Source organism: Triturus cristatus, chromosome 6 (genome assembly GCF_964204655.1).
Source record: "Triturus cristatus chromosome 6, aTriCri1.1, whole genome shotgun sequence".
NCBI classification, from domain to species: domain Eukaryota; kingdom Metazoa; phylum Chordata; class Amphibia; order Caudata; family Salamandridae; genus Triturus; species Triturus cristatus.
The window spans coordinates 1,342,502,894-1,342,527,741 of NC_140589.1; the positions used below are offsets into that span (position 1 = coordinate 1,342,502,894).

The following is a 24,848-nucleotide window of genomic DNA, read 5'->3' on the forward strand; positions in this document are numbered from 1 at the left end:
GATATAAAATGTCATCAGTGGAGTCACCAATCTCATTTGTGATGGCATCTGTCCCATTAAGTGTGAGGGCATGAGCAGTCCACTGTGGGGAAGCACATTCTAGCTAAGGTTGCCAGCGTGTGAGTTAATGGTTTGTTTGACTAAAATTAACTGGCCGAATTTGATTGCTGACTACTGCTTTGTTTAATATATGAACTTCACTCAGAATCATCTTCCGCAGTTATCCGGTCTAAAGGCACATTTGGCTCAATCTTCTTCTCTACTCTTTAAGCATATCAGTGCCTCAAGACAACCTTGGCTTTATTGCATCCTATACTAATATTATTTTCACACACAAATCCATATTACTGCAATGTTTGGAAAGTTTGACAGCGAGGATGGACACAGTATCATTACCCAAATTAAAACAGACTGCACACTTTTACCTTAAAGTCACAAATTATGATTTAAAACAGCAGTAAAACAACTCAAGAGGAAAGACAGGGTATCAATTTCATTTAAAAAACGTACCTTTAAGGGCATCTTTGCATGTTCATTTAAAAGGGGAACGTCAAACACTAATCTTCTTAGCAAATGCTGCATCATTGAAGGCCTCAGCTGTCTGTATATCAAGGAAGATGTGAAACAGCAATGTTAGCACACACAGCAAGGACAAGTGTTTATTGAAGACCATGTGTGCATTACAATGAATTCATCCTAAATGGTAAATATTCCTTCCTTCCAAATACCTCTATAATACTATTGCACATTTTTCCATGCTAACATTGTACATATTTCATTACAACCTAAATAAAGAAGCAAACAATATACTTCTTCAGTTTAACTTCAACTGCCTGCAGTGAGGCAAACAAGCATAGGTTCCTTTGGAGCCCAGTGCAAAACGCTAGTGCTTAAACTCTGCAGAGGTAATAATGTTTGCTTCTGATTTTCTTGGAGTTTTGAGCCCATGCAAAAAATAAAATCAATGAATGTAAACATTATTTGGTCCAACTGTGCATTAATTAGCTTCCCGGGTTTCTCAATTTGGCCCAGATTCAATCAACTGTCACGAAACGCAGCGCAGCCCCCAAACAGGCTGCGCTGCGTTGCGTGAAAGGAGAGAGCAGGAAAGCACAATATTCACAGTGATATGGCTCTCTCCTCCCCTCTCCAATGCGCTGGCAGTGATTTCAGCTGACGTGCGCCAGGCACACACCCTAGTGCTAGGCTAGATACCTCAGCCTAGTATAGGGATGGTACAGGAAGGCCCCCCTTCTTTTACAAACAACTATGCCTAGACACACTTCAAAGCTTTTCCTACTTTGTATGTGTGCTGTACAGTGCAGCATGCATGCAAAGTTGAAAAATAAAGGAGAAATTAAAACATTTCTCCTTTTAATGCCTACTTTACAGCAGTGTTAATTTTTGGCACTATACTCGGTCTACTAATGTTAGTAGATAGGGTTAAGCTTCAAAAAGCAAGGGGGGTTGCATGGGAACGGCTATGTACCCCCCATTTAATGCCCCCTTGATGCAAAGTAATACAAAGCAGCATTTCGTGCTGATTTGCGTTATTTTTCTATACAAACTAGTGCTAATACCAATTGGCTTTGGTTTGTTCATCTCCAAATAGGTTTAGCGTCGGGTTAGCATTACAAAAGTAACGCTAACACAATGCTAAACCTTTGTGAATCTGGGCCTTTGCGTTTTTATTTATGACCAGCTCAAATCCAGTGTTAAATGGAGCATAATTTGTGAGCAAGCACAATTGCCTTCTGCTCAAATTCATAACGAGCGCAAAGCAAGCACAATTATGCACCCTAGTGTAAACCCACAACTGGCTGAGAGGTCAGATTCGGACTTTTGTTGACAATTTTTTTGAAGTGATGATTGAAATCAGAACGGTGCTTTTGAACAGCACCCTGCGCATATTCAAAAAGTGCTGACATATGGGAAAACTGATGTATGATGTTACAATGCAAGAAATTACTATGCATGCCTTTACCACACATTTTTTACAATGCATGCCTTTACCACACATATAGCTTTACCAAGCAGGTAAGTAAAAATAAGGTAAGTAAAAATATATAAATATTGTGCAGCTTGCTGTGGGATATATATATAGAGATATATCTTTATTCTTTTTAGTGGGGAGACTCTTATTACCCTATATCTGTACCTACCCCTAAACCCTAAAAACACCCTTACAGCCCAATACCCCTACTCACTCCGAAACCCTACAAATACCCTTACCACCCTATGCCCCCTAGCCACCCCTAAACCATAAAATATCCCTTAATACCCTATGTCCTTACCTACCTCTAAATCCTAAAATACCCTTACCACACTATACCCCCACCAACCCTAAACCCATATATATATATGTATCTATATATATATACATATATATATATATATATATATATATATATATATATATAAAAATATATATATATATATATGTGTGTTTATCCCCACATACACACACACTACACACAAATCTTAACTATACTTACTATGCATGGTAAAGGCATGGTAAATATTTGCAAAGTTCATAATTTGTGTTCTTCATTTCACCGACTTCACAAAGTCGTCAAAGATAACACTTGGGCCCAGGTATATGAAGGTGTCACACAACACAGTGCAGCACCCAAAGTTGCTGCTCTGTGCACTGTTGCATGACAGGGAGAGAGCAGGAGAGCCACATTTACAAAAAGATGGCCCTCTCCTCCCATTCACCTAGAGCTGGTGAGAATTTTGATGCCGAATCCCACTCATACTCCTTTACGTCATAGTGCAAAGGTGTGTGCTTGAGTCTAGCATAGGGTTTGTACTGGAAGAGTACTCTAGAGCCCAGATTTACAAAAGTGTCATGCAACGCAGTTCGTATAAAATACAGTGATAGATGTACTGCTTGAATTAATCTCAGCCACTGGTAATTACTCAGGCTGCATCCCATTCCATCATTATTCTGCACACCATGCCACCTCAGCTTGAGTTCAGCTATATACAAATCTGTCCTGACCCTGCTCCAACAGAAACAGTCCAGCTCGAAACGCCAAGTCAGGTCCTCTCTAGGCCTGGGCGAAAATTTCGTTCCGTTCGCGGAAATTGCGATAATTTGACATTTTCGCGTTCCGCGGAGAGCGCGAAAATGTCAAAAATTCCGGTTTCCGCAGCTTGGCGATAATTTGTTTCTTGCTCGCGCTGTAAAATAATACATTCTCGCGCACGGGCGATCGCCTTACCTGAATCCCTGCGTTCGCCGACAAGTTTTCTTGATCCGCTCGCGTTCTCCATGAGATGTTGTATTGTTTTTAGCCATTTGCGCTGTCTCGCGACAGTTCGCGCCCGCAGTGACGTCATGCGTCGCGCGATCACATCTTTCTTCTCGCGATCATGCACCGCGAGACAACTAAAAACAAGATGGCCGCGCCCGCAAGCAACCACATGGGTAAGTTGGCGACCCGCAACCATGCAGAAAATCTCGCGAACATGCCGGAAAAAAACTTCCGCATCTTCGCGATATTTCTGCTTGTTAGCGATAATTTTCAACATTTTCGCGATAATTTGCGAAAGTTAATTTCGCAAATTCCGCCCACCCCTAGTCCTCTCTGAAGCAGAAGGCAAGCAACTCAGGACCAGTTTCGCCCTAGTTATGGGCTCAACAGCTGGGTAGAGTTTGGTTCCAGTGACACAGTGTGTACGTGACTCACTTCTGGGCATACCCATCCCACTTAGTGCAACACAGTAAGCATAAAAAACAGTGATGGATCTGGACCCTTGGAACTGGTGGTGAAGGTGACCAGATAGCCAAAATCCAAAAGTGTGGAATTTTTTGCTACAAATTGCTCTGAGAACCAGGTGGAGACTGTGACTAATTTGCTTGTCTATCCACCCGAGGTGCGATGGATTGACTTCACTGTCTCTCCCACTGGGTCCTTCTCCGCAGCAGCAAATCTTTTTCAGAGGTCCTTCACCAAAGGGGTATCTGCCCTCGTGGAACTGTCGTCAGCTACAGCCTGCTGCCTCTTCCCACTGGAGATTTTCGACTTCCATTTCAGAGATTATGGGGCAGATTTAGATCTCGGCGGACGGGTTACTCCATCACAACAGTGACAGACATCCCATCTGCCGAAATATAAATCACATGAAATCCTATGGGATTTATATTTTGGCGGATGGGATATCTGTCACCGTAACCAGCCTGCCGAGATCCAAATCAGGCCCTAAAACCGAACATGTAAATCTTCACCATGGTTTTGACCCAAGGCCATCTGACAACGACGCTCCCTCCTCTGGCACCTCCTGCAGCCTTCCCCCGCTGAACTTTACCTTCTCAGACATTTTTCTAAGAAGTTCGAAGGAAAGTGCTGACCAGGCCCAATCTACTTCTTGTATTAGGACTGTGCTCCATTGCAGACAGCCTTAATATTTTACTTTGGCCCAGTCTTGTGCGACTAGATGTCCGCAGTTGGCGCTTTGATTTTTTAAGTGCTAGTTTTTACTAAAAACTTTAGAAATTCATACCTCTGGTTCTACTGAATGGATTTTTGTCATCTTGGTGTCAGATAATTTATTACAATGTACTCTATTGTTCTTAATTGGTTAGAGATTTTTCTTGTGTTTTCACTTTATTACTGTTTGTGTGCTGCATAAATACTTTACACATTGTCTCTAAATTAAGCCTGCCTGCATTTTGTACCAAGCTAGTCAGGGTTAAGCACAGGTTAATTTAGTGAGTTGTTGTGGTTCACCCTGCAAGGGATCATGGTTTTTGCTTGACCAGGGCTCACATCCCATTTAACCAACAACCCAATATCTCACATTCATGTTTGAAGTTACCTATGTGAATAGCCCTACAGTGTCCAATTAAGCAAAGTCAGAATATGGTGGATTCTGAGTAATTTTCAGATTAGGATCACATGTAGCTGTTGATGTGCTTTGGGTGCAATTGAAAATGACCACCTTATGTTGATGCTCCCGATCCTTCTGAACAAATAAGCGAGATAGTGGCAATTTCACTCCTTCAAGGAAGTGCAGCTGACATAGCAGCAGGTAGGGTGAGATGAATTATGCTGCTCCTCATGCTAGCTTGCTGCCTTAGTTGTGGCCACCATTTTATTTTTATGAGGCGCAACATGCAATTTCATTGCTAGGCAAAAGCAGGTAGGTACTACAGGCATGGGAGTTTTATTTGACATTACTCAGGATCATATCCAGTGAATATTTGAAACAATGATTTGAAACTACACAAAGCGTACTTTGACCTGTTGCTTTTGCTCTTCATCAAAACAATTTTCGTCATCGTCTCTGTGGGGACATCACCCTCCTTTTGAATTTGTACATTGCTCGCTTTAAAACTTGGAATGGAAGGATATATATTGAGCTTTAAAATGTGCTGTCTCGCACCCCTGTTATGTTTGGCCAACAACCATTCAGTTGTCTGGAGTGACTTTACCTCCTTTCTTCCTAACTGAGTACTATTTTAACATACCTTCTCCTCCTTACTCAATAACAGAGTCACATCCTTTTACTTAAGGGTATTTTTAAGACCTTAATTACCTCATGCAGTGCGTGACTTTCTCTCAGTGATTTCAATTAATAGGAAGGCAAAAATCTGCCAAACGCAATGACAAGAAGTAATATTGCTTTGTAAACACATTGCAGATGAGCACCAACAAATTTTCAAAGATACTATGGCGGAAAGTCTACAACTGAAGTTGGATAACCAATTGTCTGCAATCCATACCCTCATTGTGTCTTTTACTTTGGCATCCTCTTGTAGGAAAATGGATCAGGAGGATCCTGCATCGCTTAGAAAATGAGTATCCTTGTTTAACTTGGGAGATCTGATGGAGGAGATCAAGAACTTAAACAATATGTTATTTACACTAACAACACCCTTCAAAGAATAGAGCAAAAATGGTCTAATCTTTAGTCAAGAATAACTGAGGTCAAACAAGGAATCAGTGATCTTCCAGATGATATTGAAAAAGCTGATGCAATAGGCAAAGAAATTGTCTGTTTTAAAAAACAAACACAGGGTACAGAAAACCGTAATAGACTGAACAACTTGATGGAATCCCAAAGGAGCTGAAGGGTCAGACATGATCTAATTCTCAAAATACTCAATTCCTTTAATTGTCAGCATGGTGGATATCTCTACTCTTAATATCCAAAAGTCACACTGTATAGGCCATAAGGTCCATTTTCTGCAATTTACTGGTCTAATAAATATCCTTTCAGAAGCTAAACATAAGCAAATGTTCTGGTCAGGACATAAAATTTTCTTCTCTCAGAAAGATCCTGAGTCAGTAGTAAGGATTTTTTGGATGTACGTCCAATCCTGCTGTCTGTGAATGTAAGATTTAGTTTGATGCACCTTTTTTATGTAAGGTAATTGTGAACAATTCAGTTACTGGTTGAGAGGGGTGGGAGACCTTCTCAAGCAACAACTACAATTTCTATTATGGTGAAACACAAAAAGCCCCTAAACATGTACTTACCCCTCTGGTAGCTTGGCACAAAAGCAGTCAGGCTTAACTTAGGGGCAATGTGTAAAGTAGTTTTGGAGCACACAAACAGTAATACAATGAAATCTCAACCCAAGGAAAATCTCATACCAATTTAGACTAATAGAATACATTTTAATACATTATTTGACACCAAAACAACAAAAACTCAATTGGTGGAACCTGAGATATACAATTTAGGTAAAAATAGTGCCTAAAAGCATAAAACGCCAACTATAATTATTTGGTTGTGCTGGACCGGAACAAAGTCACAAATTCAGGACCACCATAATGGAGCATGGGCTGGATACAGGGACCAGATTAGACCCACTTAGAATTGTACTTTATGTCCTTGAAACAGAGCATTGCGCTGCATAGCAGTGGTTTCAAGGAGGATGCTGGATCCTGCCACTAGTTGTATTGCACTGCGTCAGTTCCAATGAGGAGCTACGAGAGCCGTGATGCGAGTTGCATTGCGCTGCATCAGTTCTCATGAGGAACTGTGACAACTGTAATGGGTTGTGTTGCACTACATCAGTTGAGATGGGACCACAGTTGGGCTGGCAGAGCACCTTTATCTCCACTTCAAAGGGTCCAGGACTGGAGAGGTACCACTTGCAGGGTTAGGACTCACAGCAGGTAGAGTCCAAGTGTAGGGTACAAAATGGTTGGAACTGTTTCTGTCCCTAAAGCTCTGATAAGGGGGCCAGCCAACTAGCTCTTGGAGTCACTCTGGTGGTCCTGGGTTCAAAGTGCAGGTCCAGTCCTTTTGATTCAGGCAGCAGAGCAGCAGGATAGCAGGGCAAGAGAGCCGTCCTCCTTGCAATAGAGCAACAGAGCAGTCCTTCTACTGAGTCTTCCAGAGGTCTAGAAGTGATCTGAAGAGTGGGTCTGAGGGTTCAGTAGCTATTCCTGGGGCCAACTTTAAACTTCTGAAATTTGGCATACAGAGGAGTATGGAATTTCCTGCCTCCCTGTCCTGGTCACAGTCTGTCTGGGGGCACAATAGGCTAATGTAGTAATAGGCTAATCCTTTGTCTGTGAGCCATGCCAATGCCAGGTGAAAGCTCCACCCCCTTATCAAGTCATAGATGGTCCATACTGCCTAAACCGAGACCCTCTATTACCTGGGCGGAATACACAAAGGCCTTCTGCCGACTACATCTTATCATGTGACACAGGAACCAATTATGACATAAAATTTTACTTTACCATTAAAGAGGATTTTAAATTACAATTCCTCAGACACAAAACGTGACTTTCCTAACTGCTACCAATCAAAAGCTAGCACTTATTGAATATAGTAAGGTAACCAAATGTTATCCTATGGGAGAAGTAGGGCTCACAGTACTGAAAAACGAATTTATGAGTTTTTCACTACTGAAACGTGTAAAACTTAAAAGTACATGCCCAACTTTTTAATTGCAATGTACCCAGGTCTATGGACTGTTTAGGGCCTACCTTATACCTGTATAAAAAGGGAGATTTAGACTTGGGGAACGGGTTATTTTGCCAAGTTGAACTGGCAGTTTAGAAATTCTGGCAGGCTGCAATGGTAGGACTAAGATATGCTATAAAGGGACACTTAACTGGGTGGCAGAAGGCATGCCACAGGCCCACTAGAAGCATTTAATTTACAGCCACGTGGTATAACATTTTACTAGGGAAATATAAGTAAATTAAATATGCCAATCGGGTGTGACACAAGTTTACTATGTTTTGGGGAGTGAGCACAAGTACTTCAGCTCTGGTTAGCACTGGTAAGGTTCACAGAGTCCTAAAGCAAACAAAAATGAATTCAGAAAAATAGGAGGGGTGAAGTCAAAAAGCTTGGAGGTGAACTCGCAGTGAGGGTCAAGTGCAACAGTCATGTTTAGAGAGAAGACCACAACTTTTAAAATTCTGGGCAAACTACAAGAATGGAATCAGTTTCACAAAGGAGAGGCAAAGGTTGTTGGTAAAACTTGATTTCCATATACGTTATGCCTACTATTATGTTTACTGTATTTTTCTGTTACAGGTATCTTGTTTGTTATGGGGAGTCTGATGGCTGTACTGCAAATCATCTCCTGTTGTCTTGTAAGTGTATCTCGTTTCCCCAGAACTGTTACCCTTTTACCTCTCTCTTTTCACAGTAAAATAATTTGATCGCCGTCTGGTTGTGTTTCCTTGTTTCCAAAGTTTTTTCTTCTTTCTCCCATTTCCCATCCATTTGCTTGCTTCAAAGTTTAGCGGGTGTCAACTAGTGATTGTTCAACTGCTTCACTACTCCTCATACTCACTATGGGCCCGATTCACAGAACTAACTTAAGACAAAATCCTAAACTTGCTACCGTTTTGGTAGTCACAGAAGGCACTTCCTCATTTTGGTATTCACAGAAGGCACTTACTCATTTCGGTATTCACAGAAGTTAGGAGTCCTAACTTTAGGACTCCAAAATGCCTTCTGTGTATACCGAAAGTCTTAAAGTTAGGAGTCCTACCTTTACTACTCCTAAACTGAGAAAAATCCTAACTTCAAGACTTTCGGTATTCACAGAAGGCATTTAGGAGTCCTAAAGTTAGGACTCCTAACTTCTGTGAATACCGAAATGAGTAAGTGCCTTCTGTGAATACCAAAATGAGTAAGTGCATTCTGTGAATACCAAAATGATAGTAAGTTTAGGATTTTGTCTTAAGTTAGTTCTGTGAATCGGGCCCACCGTTCTTCCACCCTAACTATGAATTTGACGTACTCCTAAACTTTCTTTTATATCTTTTGGGGATCTTTTTATTGAATTCCATTTTTTAAACCTTTCTTTCTATCTTTCTGTCTTTTGCATTACCCATGTTATATTTTTTCCTGTCTTTTCTCGTCTCTGCCATGTAGCCTATCTTGCTTTAATTAATGATCATTTCACATCAGCTCTGTATGTTACTGTTTACATACATTATTTTTCCTGTCATGTTTAATGAGTAGGCTTTGCATTTTCTCTAGGAATAGTATTGGTTTCCGAAATCCCACAACACGAGAAAGAATTCTTACTAATTGTCACAGATAGAATTCCAAATTTCAATGTTACAAAAAAAACAGTAAAATGACAAAGAGATCAATCTCTTGAAGAAAAGATGGGTAGACCACATCTTTTATTGTTCTGCTTTGAAAATAAGAATGGTGTAGCAGTCCTCTTTCAAAAATTTCTAGATTTGGACATCACCACACAGTAGGTTGATAATGAAGAAAATTGCTGCTCCTTAATTTATAGATTAATGAAAGGTCATTCTCTGTTTGTAAACTGTATGCTCCTAATAAGGTTGACGTGCAGGTTTGGCAATCTTTGTCATCAAAGCCCATGTCCTGTGCTAATGCAAACTTCATAAAAATTGTGATTGTAATCAATTAAGGGATTCTATTGTTGATAGAACCTGCAGTTTAACCCAATAAAATGAAAAAGGCTTTTAAAATGCAATCTCCTTACGTGGGTTGGTTGATGCTTGTCATATTTACAAGCCAGATCTCATGGACACCTTTTACTTACTGATCTATCACTCAATTTCTAGAATTGATTACACAACAAACTTGACGTTCAAATAGCTGGAGATTCAAACTTGTTAAGTACCGCAACATGTTATTTATGGAAGATTTTGAAACATTTGTCATTGAATTTTTGTTATTAACAAAAGGCTTCAACTTTATTATCATCTGGGGTTCGTTAAAGGCAATGGCTAAAGGATATATTATTTACCATGTTACCACAAAGAAAAGGAAAGGTCTTCAAGAATCCTCTTTCCTGTCACAGCTCTTTCATAAATTAGAGTATGAGTACTATTCCTCTAATCTAAAGGATATTCTAGGCCATGTTACTTAGACATAATTGAAATTTAATAAATAAATCTGTTGAAAGCCTTTGCAATAAAAATGAACCCAAGATATTATGGTCGGTGTAACAAAGCTGGGAAACTGTTAGCTAATTATTTGACAATTAAAAATGAAAAAAGCTAATATTAACATTATTGCTCATAATAAAGGAAATCATCATTACAGAAATTCTGACAGCCTCAAATGCTTTACTGATGAACTATGTACTCCTGAATGAGCTCCGCGGGCTAAAGCCTTGGACGAATTCTTTAATTTCACACCAAAACACTCAGAACAATTGAATAATTTATCCTCACTGAAACAATATATTGAAGGACATTAAATATCTGATGCCATTTCTAAACTTCCAGAACAAACCTCCAGACTACAAGGCACCAGGGACTACATTTATCATTCTTTCATGCAACACAATGCAACAAGACAACTTGCTGCACTGCGTGAAAGGGAGAGGGCAGGAATGTGCCATATTCATCAATATGTGGTGCAATCATGCTCTCTGCCTGTGCTGGAGCACAATCTGCTGTTAAACGCCAATGCAGGCACCCTTGCTCCATAGTGCAAGTGTACCTGCATTGCAGGCAGCATTGTTTTTGTGCAGGAAAGGATTTCTTCCTGCACAAAAACAATCATCTGAGGCTTTTTCATCTTTGTAAGTGTGCTGGAGAATACAATACACTTAGGGCCCGATTACGATCTCGTTAGGAAGGCCTCCAGACGGGTACCAAAACGTGGGAATCCGATTCGGAGCCTATGTTTCTCATCGAGTCGTCACCCGCTCCGAACGACCAAGTACGATGCGAAGATCTCTTCCGCGTCGACCGAATCGTTTCTGGAACCCAATCCTGTTGGACCGACTCGTTCGCAGACGAATCGTCCCACGCAATGGAGCTGGATTCCGACCGAGCGAGTACGATGCATGATTCGGTGAGCTCTATCGCCTCGGTCTCGAAATGGCTGTCGGAATCGTACTTCGGGGGCCATAGCAGGCCCCCTTCACCCAGAGCCCTTTGAATCGGTCACGGGGGTGCCCATGGGTCCCCCGATCAATACATGCACAGTGTACGCTTTTTCCCACCCACCCCTTTTTGCTATGGAAGCCTGTGTACGCGTTGGTACACGGGCACCTATAGAGTTCAATGGGAGTCCAAGTGAACCGAGTCCGTCAGCATGCGGCTGCATCGTACTCATTTGGTCTGACTCGCACAGAGCGAATCGCTTGGAAAGCCCTCCGAATCCAGGTCGTATGGAGGGCTTTACTAGCGAGATCATAATCGGGCCCCTAGAATGAGGAAATAACGAGGAGAAATAGTGATATTTCTCCTGGTTGCACCTCCCTGGGAAGGCTAAGTATTTTGATGCATTCTGAGGTTTACCAGTGTTGGTAAAACTGAGAATGTGCCAAAACCCATGGTTGGATACATGGGATAACCCACGTAATGCCATCCCAGGGAAGAGTAACACAAGGCAGTGACTTGAGCTGCCTTGCATTACTCCAGATTTAACAAGCATCACAGGGCCAGACAAGGTAACGAACAAGTTACTTACCTTCGGTAACGCTTTTTCTGGTGGATACAGTATCTGCCTGTGGATTCCTCACCTTGTGAATATCCCCTGTGCCAGCATTCCACGGAACTTTTCTTTCCCAGCACTCCACGTCGATGTGGGCGACGTCACAATGCATCGGCTCCGCACGCGACTCCGTACGGCGTCATCGGAGCCATAAGAAGCCCACGTCGGCGTGATGACGTCAGTTCCACCCATTTTTTCCGCGCCTTCGAGGCGAACAGGTGAACCAACGACAACTCCAAGTATACACCGTATACAGAATACCAATACATATACATAGCATACAAATAAAAGGAATGCTAAACAAACAAGCATTTCCTACCAATGTACAAGAAAGTATCAAAACATCCCAACAAGACCTCTTTCATGGTACACAAAGGTGGACAACGGGGAGGCGGGTGGGTCAGTGAGGAATCCACAGGCAGATACTGTATCCACCAGAAAAAGCGTTACCGAAGGTAAGTAACTTGTTCTTCTGATGGATACATCTGCCAGTGGATTCCTCACCTTGTGAATAGATTCCCCCAGCAGTCCCCACTCCCGGAGGAGGGTGTCCACCTTTCCTATACATGAAAGTCTTGCAAGACAGAGCGCGCGAAGTGGCCCTCCCTCCTCATCTCCGAGTCCAAGCAATAATGCTTTGCGAAGGTATGGAGGGAGGCCCAAGTCGCGGCTTTACAAATGTCTGCCACAGGAACAACCTGGGCCAAAGCAGATGTAGATGACTTAGCTCTAGTTGAATGAGCTCTAATGCCCTCAGGAGGGGTCTTACCAGCCAGGGCGTAGCAGATCTTGATGGCAAGGATAATCCATCTCGACAACGTGCGCTTGTGCACCGCTCTTCCTTTGGAATGTCCAACATAACCCACGAAGAGCTGATCGTCCAGACGAAAGTCCTTTGTTCTGTCCAAGTAAAAGCTTACAGCTCTCTTTGGGTCCAAGCGATGAAGCCTTTTCTCCTCTTTGGAAGGATGAGGAGGAGGATAGAAAACAGGGAGAGTAATGGACTGCCCCAAATGAAACAGAGTGACAACTTTTGGCAGGAAAGCAGCCCTGGTCCTGAGAACCATCCGTTCAGCATGCAAGGTTAAAAACGGGGGTTTAGAACTAAGAGCTTGAAGCTCACTCACCCTCCTTGCCGAGGTTACGGCTACAAGAAAAACCACCTTAAAGGACAACAGCCTCAAAGGACAACTATGTAGAGGCTCAAAAGGGGACCCCATCAGAAAGGTTAAAACAAGATTAAGGTCCCACTGAGGCATTACAAATGGAATGGGTGGAAACATGTTTGTAAGGCCCTTGATAAACCTTAGAACAACCGGAGATTTAAAAAGTGACGGTTGATCAGGAAGGCATAGAAAAGCCGATAAGGCCGAAAGATAGCCCTTGACCATGGCCACAGCACAGCCCTGCTGAGCCAAGGAAAGAGCAAACTGGAGCACATCAGAAAGATGGGCTTTTAAAGTGTCAATGGATCTCTCTCCACACCATTTAACAAATTTAGACCACCTGTAGGAGTAAATGGACTTGATGGAGTGTCGCCTGGCCGATAAAATAACGTCCACCACATCCGGCGGGAGAGAGAATGAACTCAGGTTGCCCCGTTAAATCTCCAGGCATGAAGGTGTAAGCTCTGGAGGTGGGGGTGTAGAACCTGCCCCTCCGACTGCGAGAGGAGGTCTGCCCTCAGAGGGAGACGTAGCGGAGGGCACGAGGAGAGGTGGAGAAGATCTGTATAGCACACCCTTCTTGGCCAATCCGGGGCGACCAATATGACTTGGGCCCGGTCTTGGCGAATCTTCCTCAGAACCCGAGGAATCAAGGGTATGGGAGGAAACGCGTAAAGGAGTTGAGATCCCCAATTCAACTGAAACGCGTCCCCCAACGCCCCCTGCATCGGATACTGGAGACTGCAGAATGACGAGCAGTGCGTGTTCTTGCGGGTGGCAAACAGGTCCACCCGAGGAGACCCCCACGTCCGAAAGACGTGACGAACCACCTCCGGATGGAGCCTCCACTCGTGGTCGGCGGAGAACTGCCCACTGAGACTGTCCGCATGCACGTTCAACACCCCGGCCAGATGATTTGCCATCAGACAAATCCGATGGTCCTGAACCAAGGACCATAGTCGCAAGGCCTCTCTGCATAGACAAAGAGACCCCACACCTCCCTGCTTGTTGACATACCACATCGCGGTCGTGTTGTCTGTCAGGACTTGAATCGACTGACCGCGAAGGGAAGGGAGGAAGGCCTTGAGCGCCAAACGAATTGCCCGCAATTCCAGAAGGTTGATGTGAAGCAACCTCTCCTCTGGAGACCAAAGCCCTTGGATCTCCAGATCCCCCAGATGCGCACCCCACCCTAAAGTGGATGCATCCGTTATCACTGTGGCCACCGATGGAGGTAGATGGAAGGGCTTTCCTTGAGACAGATTGCCCTCCACGCTCCACCAAGACAGATCCGCTGCAGCTTCTCCGGAGATCTTGATCGACTCCCCGAGATCCTCGTTGTGCTGATACCACTGCTTGCGGAGACACCACTGGAGCGCCCTCATGTGCCAGCGTACGTGGTTGACCAACAGAATGCAGGAGGCAAACAGACCGAGCAGGCGAAGGACCTTCAGAACTGGAACAACTGCTCCATTATGGAATAAAGGGACCATCTCCTGAATGTCGAGAATCCTTTGAGGAGGAGGGAATGCTCGACACACAGTAGTGTCCAGTACTGCCCCTATAAACAGGTTGCGTTGAGAGGGCACCAGGTGAGATTTGGGCACATTGATTGAAAAACCCAAGTCGAATAACAGCTGAGATGTCACCTGCAGATGACGCTGCACTATCTCTGGGGACTCTGCCTTCAGAAGCCAGTCGTCCAGGTAAGGGAAAACCGGGATCCCTGACCTCCTGAGATGAGCGGCCACCACTGCCATCACCTTTGTGAAGACTCGAGGTGCGGTAGTAAGACCAAACGGGAGGACTACAAATTGGTAGTGTTGCGACCCAACCGTAAAACGGAGATACTTCCTGTGCGACTTCAGGATTGGGACATGGAAGTACGCGTCCTGTAATTCGAGCGACACCATCCAGTCTCCTTGCTGCAACGCTTGAAGAACCTGCGCAAGGGTCAGCATCTTGAAGTTCTCCTGTCTCAGGTAAAAATTCAAGATTCTGAGGTCCAGAATCGGACGCAATCTGCCGTCCTTTTTGGGAATCAGAAAATACCGGGAGTAGCATCCCTGACCCCTTTCCTGCTCCGGAACCACCTCTATTGCACCCTTCTGAAGCAAGGCCAGAACTTCTTTCTGCAGGAGAAGCAGATGGTCTTCCGAGCAATAACCTTGGCAAGGAGGGTAAGGGGGAGGAAACTCCCGAAAGGGAAGGGCGTACCCAGTCTCTACGAGGTTCAAAACCCAAAGGTCGGTTGTAACAGATTTTCAACCCCGTAGAAAGTAGGACACCCGACCCCCCACAGGTCTTACATGATCCGGGATGGGGGATCTAGGGCTGCTTCCCTGAAGCCTCATTTGGATCAGAGGAGGAGGAGGAAGAAGAGGGGTTGCGACCAGAACCTCTCCGACCCCTTTGTTTCCCTCTATAGGACCTATAGAGGGGATTCTGCTGCTGTTGTTGCTGCTGCTGTTGGGGCTGTCGGAAGGAGCGAAAGGATGATCTTCCGAATCCCCTAGACTTTTGAAAAGCTGTACCCCTAGCAGGAGCCTGCAGACCCAAGGACTTTGCCGTCAATCTGCTGTCCTTAAATCGTTGAAGGGCAGAGTCTGCCTTCTCCCCAAACAGTTTCTGTCCGTCGAATGGAAGATCAACCAACGTGGCCTGAACATCTGCTGAGAATCCAGAGGAACGGAGCCAAGCCTGCCTCCTTGCGGCTATAGACGACCCCATAATTCTCGCCACCGAGTCCGCCGTATCCAGCCCAGACTGGATCACCTGCCTGGCAGCCGCCTGAGTGTCCACAACAACTTCCAAGAAGGACGACTTATCCCCCTCAGGCAACTTAGGGGCCAAAGATTTGATAGAGTCCATCAAGGCATGAACATAACGCCCCAGCAAGCATGTGGCATTAGATGATTTCAGCACCATACTTCCTGAGGAGAAGGTCTTCTTGGCCGCCTGATCAACTTTCTTTGACTCCCTATCAGCCGGAGACTGAGGGAAAGCACCCGAAGCATGTTTAGAACATGAAGCCTGCACAACTAGGCTCTCCGGAGATGGGTGCGTGGACAAAAAATCTGGATCTCCTGGTGCAACTCTGTACCTCCTTGCCACCTGTCTGCAAACCGCCGGAGCTGAAAGAGGTTTCCTCCACACCTCCAACACTGGTTCCAAGATTGCCTCATTGAAAGGCAACAAAGGCTCTGAAGCCGACGTCGGAGAGTGCAACACCTCCGTACGCAGGTTAGACTTGTACTCCACAGAGGGTAGCTGCAGATCTAGCAATTCTGCGGCCTTCTTAATCACCACATGGTAGGGTGCCAATTCCTGTGGAGGAGAAGACCTTGCAGAAGTATGCTCCCACTCTGGGGTGGTATCCAAACCACTTGCTTCCTCTATTCCTTCAAACTCATCCAAAGAAGAGTCGACTTCACCTTCTTCCACCTCTGCTCGATATCTCCCTTCCTCCAATACCCTTTGGGCCTCCCGCCTCGACCGGATCCGGGGAGCCGGCGTCGTCGACGTCGTACGCGGCGTCGGTGGAGCCAAAGGTGTCGGAGGCGCCATAGGTGGAGTCGGCGGCGCCAGACGCAGCGCTGATGGAGTCGGCCTCGGCGTCGAAGAAGGCTCCGAAGACTGACGGTCCATCCGAGGTCGAGTCGGATCCCCAGCCGGCGCCGGAAACTGCCAAGAAGGCGCCATCGGTATAAAGGGCAGAAAGGGGGCCTGAGCGTAATGCTGCGGCACCCCTAGCGTAAACGCCATCGGACCCACGGGACCAGTTGGTGCTCCGGATGGGAAGGCCGCCCTATTAAAAATACCATACACGGCATTCAGAAAGCTTGAGGAATCTGTACCTGGAGCCGGGAATTGGGGATAAGGGACCGTCCCTGTATCCCCTTGTGGAGTCACCGGCGTCGGCTCCGCAGAATCATCCACCGGAGCCACAGAGTCATCCGGCACCGGAACAGCCTCCTCCTGTTCTTGCTCATTCAAAGGAACATCAAACTCCACTTGACCCGGAGTCGAAGCCTTAGACGGAGCCGGTGACGGCGTCGGGGAACGAGCTGGAGCCCGCTTCGGCGAGGGAGACTTCGGAGACTTAGAAGGAGAAGGAGAAGGTGACAAGTCCTTGCTCCGACGTCGACGGGGCGAAGCCGACCTCGACTTCCTGGACTTCGAGGACCGACGCCGAGAAGAATGCTTCCTCTTCTTGTGTTGTTTCTTCGACTTCGACGACCTTGAAGTTGATGACTCCCGCCTGGACTTCTCCTTTATTCTCCCTCTCTTCTCCTCACCGATCTTCTTCATGAAGAGCTTAGTCTTCCTCTCCTTCAGCACTTTAGGATTCATGCTCCTACAGCACCCGCATTCTTCCATGTCTTGGTCAGAAGAAAGACACCATAAGCAGTCCTGATGCGGATCCGTCATGGACATCAGGCCTCCGCATTCCCTACAGGGCTTAAAGCCTGACTTCCTCGTCTAAGACATACTGAATTTAACACAGTAACACAGCTAAACTACAAAGTAGCTAGAGAGCACTGGAAAAAAAACGTTGCGCGTCGACGGCGCGTAAAAAAGAGAACTGACGTCATCACGCCGACGTGGGCTTCTTATGGCTCCGATGACGTCGTACGGAGTCGCGTGCGGAGCCGATGCATTGTGACGTCGCCCACGTCGACGTGGAGTGCTTGGATAGAAAAGTTCCGTGGAATGCTGGCGCAGGGGATATTCACAAGGTGAGGAATCCACTGGCAGATGTATCCATCAGAATTTGCATTGCTTGATAAATCTGGCATTAGTATTGTGGTGCCCTTGGCCATGGTGTTGCAAGGGCAACGCAATACTATGATAAATCTGGACCCAGGTCCTTTTGGAATCTCTGCAGAGTTTTACATGCAATTCTCTAGGATGCTGGTACCGAAATGTAGTTTGCTTTTCAGCACTTTCTCTCTACTGGAACAGTGCATGCTTCCTTTCTAGAGATAAATCTGCACTTGGTGGCAAAAAAGATACAGACTTGTCTGCCAGTAAAAATTTCAAATCTATTTCTCTTATCAACGTGGTCTGTAAAACCTTCATGTCAAATCTAGCTTTGTATATTAATGAGTACATTCTTGATCTGATTGCCATAGAACAATCTAGTTTTGTTAATGCAGGTCTTTTCTAAACATTATTTTCGGCACCTTAAAACATATAGACCTGTTGGCTGCAGTATCTCTCGATGCCAAGAACTCTTTTGACTGTGTTAGGTGGGATTTTATGATAAAGACTTTGCGATGGCATGGTTTCAGCCCTAGAAACTTCCAATATATTGGCATGCTCTATGGTGCCACTAAAACGTCAGTCTTCATAAACGGAATACAATCATCATGTACATTTTCTTTAGTGGTTCTTCCAACATTTGGTCTACCAATCTTTTAACCTGGAGGTTTTTGACTTCCTCATTCCTATTGCTCTACCAGTGATTGATTGAGTTGTACACTCCTGAATTAGAATGCACAACTTGACTCCTGAAATGTATTCAAATTGGTGTTGCTAGAAGGCTGTAGGTTGCAATAGCATGATATTGCATTTCTTTGCAACCTTAGTGGAGTATTGTTGTGATGTAGCGGAAAAATATTTTAATTTGTAGGGGTGCATTATAATCATACACATGTAGAACACACCAGCATATAATCCTTTGTCGTGTTAACATGAAGTGTTAGGATCTTGAAATGTAAAAACATAACATTTGCTGTATTTAGACTATTAATTCGAAAACGTGAAGAGTCAATGTAGAAAGCAAATATAACTAGTAGAAGATACTAACGTGAAGAATTTGTGTTGTGCAACTGGCAATTATGTATTATTAAATGTGTTTATTAATTGTGTCATTTCGCATGTAGGCAGGAATATTAACTGAACGTGCCTTATTTCTATGTAGTTTCGTAAATCTCATACACCATTTCTCTTGTTAGCTGAATCTTGTAGGCCTGAAATGCATTTCCCTGGAAGCTCTTGCTTTAGAATTAACAGTTAGAATTTCATGTTTGCTGGGGATTTTGTTATTTCACACGTTTGTGCTGCAGGTGGAAGAAGCGCCCTTGCTAGTTAGAATAATGTCTTTGTTTTAGTAGTCAGGCAAGGAGATAAGAGGATACATTGTGAGCTAAAACCGATAATGAGAACTGTTGTATTTTCACACCCAAGAAAGCCGGGGAATCAAGGTCACCATGTTACCATTAGGGAACATCGCTGTCCTGTGGAAAAATACCTATAAGACTGTGGTCAGAGAGGATGGCGTGACTAGTAGGGATCCTTTGGAAGATACCTGTAATATTGGGACATTGCAAGCAGGGAAAGTAGCCCACTTCTTCTCTGCCTTTGGAGAGGGAGCATCTCGAAAAAGCTCTGTCTCAATAGCTTTATGCTATTCGACCCATTGATGGTGGAGGTACTTCTTAAGGAGACTCAACATGCTGACACCTTTTTATCTCTTTCGCTGAAGGATGTTTAAGTAGGGATGTCATGTTAGCATTAGTGTAGGGATAAATTGATGCTTTATATTCAACAACCCTCAATGCAGGGAAATCTGGACTCATGCTTTTTGATCCTCTGCCTTCTGTTTCTTGAGTTAATTGTCTAGTGCTTGTTGCACCAACTCAACTTTATTAGCAGATTTGACTTTATGTTGATTCCAATGAATTTCTACACTCTCATCTTGAGGTGTCTTTATGTACAGTTATTTTTGGCTTTGTAATAAATTAACTAACCTTACGTAGTAATCTGTGGTTACTATGTGTCCAGAGAAACACCTATAAAATTGATCATCGCTAATGATTTCCTCCCCTTTACGCTTGCATGCTGCAAAAAAGAACCATTGAATTGTGACTCTAAAACAGATCTAGGACTTATGGGCCCAGCCCTTTCAGTTGATATGGGCATCAGAGGCAGCTCCTCCGCTATGGCAGAGTGCCCCAAAAACGGCAGAAAAATAAAAATAAATTGATAGTAAACACTTGTTTTATTTTTCCTTTCCTGACAAACCTTGGGGGCAGGGCCAAGGGGATGGCAGTAGGAGTGGTAGTGCACTGCCTTCAGCGCGCATGACTGTTTGGCCGTCTGTCTCAGGCTGGCCAAGCAATTTGCGCATTAAAGCTCTCTCCAACCCAGCTGTGCTGCTGGGTTGGAGAGAGCAGGCACATATTCCCAGTCTGTCTCACGCATGAAAGCAGCTTCAGACTGGGAGCCTGTGCCTGCGAGAAGAGGAGCAGAACAGGCTGTTGTTCATGACTTGCAACTGGTGTGCAGTTCCCTTGCTATTTCTACATCTCCTTCCTGGAAATGTAGCATGTTCACAGGGTTCCTTGTTGATAAGGGTAGGATGTCACTTTTCATTTCAGTCTGTTAATGCAGGGCATGTCTATATTTCATGTAAATGTGCTATATGCCATTATGTGCAATCTTTTCTCAGCAGGTATACCCTAATATTGTGTTAGTTTGGACAATTGCAAGTTTTGGTTGTCTGTGGAATACTCATTTTGGATGTTAAATAAATATTTAATTAGTACATCGTCACAAAAGAATAGTGTTTTGAATTCCAACTGGTGTTTTTGCTTGTCAATCCAATAAAAAAATTATATGGGATAACTTAATCATTAGTAATGAGGTATATACCACTCATAAATAGAAACAAATGGAAATTTAACTTGGAAAGAGACAAAAGTCCCGTAGTAGTGAGTGAGAGAATATGTATCACACTGAAAAAAGCACCTGTACTTAGGCAGCATAGTATATTAATGTCTCTTTTATGTATAGTACTAAGCCCATCCTCAAGAGCCTCCGTTGGCTACATCACACTTCAAACTCAAAATCCAATAACTCATGGTATGTTATCTTTAAAGAAAGACACACGGGCATATCCAAAACCAATCCCAAATGGAAGGCGGATCTAGCCTCCTCACATCCAGGGTAAAATAAGGGTTCATTGCTTGTAGATTCTTCCCATAAGGCTTCCTGCCCAATTCTGGCACACTCCCCTACCCTTCCGAATAGTTGAAAATAATCCAATGCCTGCTATCCTGCCACCATTCCACACCACCATTGGTTGCGCCCTTCCTCAACTGTCCTAATCTTGTTTAAGAAATGTCTGAAGTCCTACCATCCTCCTCCATAGCAAAATTCACCAATTCAATTCATCTTGAATAAAACCCAATACAGAGTCACAATGGGGTGACTGACAAGATGAAACTGTGATAACTGTGACAAAAGCCTTGTGAGAGTATGCTATTATTTTTTCTAAACCGTCTGAATTTAACGGTGGACAATATAGGAAATTAATGAATTATATAACCTTATGGCTCATTGGTCAGTTACTTGCGTCTTTCAAATTGGTGATATGAGTGCAAGTCTTTTTGTAAAGAATGTGTATTCAATGTGCTGAATATGGAATTCTTCAATCCTCAGCACTCACAAAGGTTAAAAATACTCTACTCTTTAAATATTAAAATAGTTATGACTTACAATTGACCAATGTTGCCCCACTATGCAACCACATCACAACTTTCGGTTCAACATATGGGTTCTGGAGACATGAGTTTTAGAAATCCTTATCTATTTGTTCAAACTATGTATCCTTACCACTGTGATCAAATTCTAATGGCAGCTGCCTTCTGATGTTAAGGAAAGTAGCAAGAACAACTGCCGTTCCCCCGAACTGCCTAACCTCGAACTTCGTCCCAGGTTCCACGCAGGGAACCAGAACCACCCAACATTCCATTCCTACACACACCACTTCCTTCTAAAAAAAAAAACCAAATGATTAATAAAAAATAAACACAAAAGGTGCAACATTATAAATGAGCAACTAAATGCACAACAATATATAAACTAGGCTAAGGCTAATTAAAGGGATTAATGGAAAATCGTAAAACTAGTGCAGTGCTACAGGACAAAAGGGTAATCCTTGAACTTTGCTGGACAGAACCTCACTCTATCTGGAACTCTCTTAACGGCACTCTCCTTGACCTGGTTTACATCAATGTGCACTCTCATTTTCCTCCCAACATACCTGCACCAGCACATGATCCTTCACTTCCATAACCCGGACAGCTGCAGAAAAGCGTGACCAACCCTTGCGAATAAAACCGGGTCTCTTAATTCTCACCCAGTCTCCAACATGAACAGACAACGACCTATGACGTTTTTTGTGGACCTGTATTTCTCCCGTGCAGCAGACCTCACATCCCCACACTTGGGATTCTTACAGCATCCATGGTTTTCCTATCCATCCACTCTTTATTCAACTTGGACCCTGCAACTTTGCCTCTCAAAAAGGTAAAAGAGGATATTCCTGTGCTTATGTGAGGGGTAGTTCTTAGTGCCCGCAACATTTCATCAACTGCCTCTTTCCAATGCAAACCATCAATGAGCACAAGCTGTAACTGTTCTTTGATGATACGGTTCACTCTCTCCAAAAGACCATTACTACGAGGATGGTAGAGAGAGGTTAAGATGTGCTTTATATCCGATTTATCAAAAACATTTTTCATTTCCCTGGATATCAGCTAGGTCCAACTGTTGGTCACTAACTCTTTGGGAAAGCCATCACTAAACAATACCACCTCAAAAAATGTAATGACTGCATCAGAATTTATATTGTCCACAAATTGTGAGGATCCGATCGTTACCGCGCCTCCCGAGACAAACTGAACTACATTTCCCAGGAGCCCCAGCAACCAACAGGATATAGGGAGCGCGGGCGCACAGGATGTTGCGCGTTATTTTGAATCATGGATTTGTTTCCCTACCTCGGCGGTGAGCGGAGGAAGGAGGGAGCGGAGCGCCGTCCGGAATACGACGTGGGACTTCGGAAGAAGAAGAAATAGACGAGCAGCCAGACCGCGAGGACGCTGCTTTGCCGATGCTGCGGGACTGAGTTTCGCTTTGTGTGCAGCTCCTATCGAGGATCAGACAGGTGAGTTGCGGGGCAACTCTTGACGGATATTCTACCCCAGCTGTCAGGTGAGAGAACCGCGGTTGGGTGGAGGACTAAACCTAACTTATCAGGGTGTGGCCACCGAGTGAGGAACGCCGGTGAAGGAACCAGGTAACTCGAGGGAGAACACCGCCGAAGCCAAATTCGACGATGAGAGCAACGGAAGGGAGGAGCCTAATGTTGCATATATTGTTTTGGGGGGAACTATCAGAGCCACAGGTACAGGCACAGAGGCCAACCTGGGATTATTAGCAGGTGAAACTAAACCTAGGAGGAAGGGAATACATAGAGGATACACTCGAGACTAAGGGGGAACAGCGCTTGGAGAGCTACATTTATCTCCGGTGGAAACTTTGCTTTTTTGTTCTTTAATCCGAGACAGTTCATTTGCTCACAGAGAGTTCCCGAAGGAGGTCCGCCTTTCCGGACAAGCCACTTGAATTGCGGGTCTGAAGAGGGTAGTTGGCGAACCGGATTTATTCAGGTGATATGGCTTTTGGTTGACCCAGGTACCTATACTTCCTAGCGAGACCTTATTGAGAGTAGGGGTGATTATTGTATTTTATCCCTGTCTGTTTTGTTTTTGCAGATCCTTTATTCCACTGCTGTCCCTTCCCTTTCTTTTCCTCCGCCTGATCTTTCGCACACCCAGTTCCCTTCAGTGGTTGGGTGTGGGTCATATCTGGAGGTGGACCTTTTTCTGCTGCAACCGGATCCTGCGAAGCTGGGCTTGACAGAATAACGCGCCCACGAATTATAGCTTCGCCCGGCACGGTTGCGGTAGACCATGGCTACCATGGATGAGGTTCTTCAGGCGCTCTTAGCGGTCCAGCAGGAACTAGCCGCCTCTAAGGCAGAGACAGCGGCATTGAGAGACAGAGAAGAGCGATTATCGCGGAATCCTTTTGACGCCTCACCAGTGACATCTCAGATCCAAGTAACCGTGCCTCCTCCCATACCCCTGGCCAGTCCCGAGAGATACGCAGGGTTCCCCTTAAAGTTCAAGTGTTTTTAACTCAAATCATGCTTCATTTCTCCTGCAAACCAGCATCCTTCCCTAATAACCATTCCCGAGTGGCATTCGCCATTTCCTATTTAGTAGGGGATGCGGCGAATTGGGCTGTCCCTCTTGTAAGAAACAATGACACAGTATTATCGGATTGGGCTGCGTTTAGGTCAGAGTTCGAAAGGGTCTTCGACAGACGGGCTACCACGCTTAGTGCAGACAAGGAGCTACTAGAACTAAAGCAGGGAAGAAACGATCTGGTCTCGTATCTAACCACGTTTCAACGGTTGGTAGCTGAAACCGCCTGGCCCGAGGAAAAACGTATGTCCTTATATTATCAAGGGCTACGCGACGAGATGAAGGACGTGTTGGCCCAAATAGACCCGCAGCCTAACACTTGCACCGATATGATTAATCTGACCCTGCGCTTGGATGGGAGGATGATGGAAAGAGGTGAAAAGAAAAAGTGGGAAAGAGGGCCGTGTAGAGGGCCGTGAACACCAGTTGGAATTCAAAACACTATTCTTTTGTGACGATGTACTAATTAAATATTTATTTAACATCCAAGAAAAGTATTCCACAGACAACCAAAACATGCAATTGTCCAAACTAACACAATATTAGGGTATACCTGCTGAGAAAAGATTGCACATAATGGCATATAGCACATTTACATGAAATATAGACATGCCCTGCATTAACAGACTGAAATGAAAAGTGACATCCTACCCTTATCAACAAGGAACCCTGTGAACATGCTACATTTCCAGGAAGG

General features: G+C 44.4%; 1 protein-coding gene across 1 annotated transcript in view; it reads right to left on the reverse strand.

Annotated features, from left to right (window-relative positions):
* Positions 1-24,848, reverse strand: part of RYR2 (ryanodine receptor 2) — a 3,458,987-nt gene that overhangs the window by 1,206,405 nt on the left and 2,227,734 nt on the right. The window contains exon 49 of the mRNA XM_085612346.1: positions 511-601. Coding sequence (XP_085468472.1) covers positions 511-601 — 91 coding nt within the window. The remainder of the gene's footprint in view (positions 1-510; positions 602-24,848) is intronic.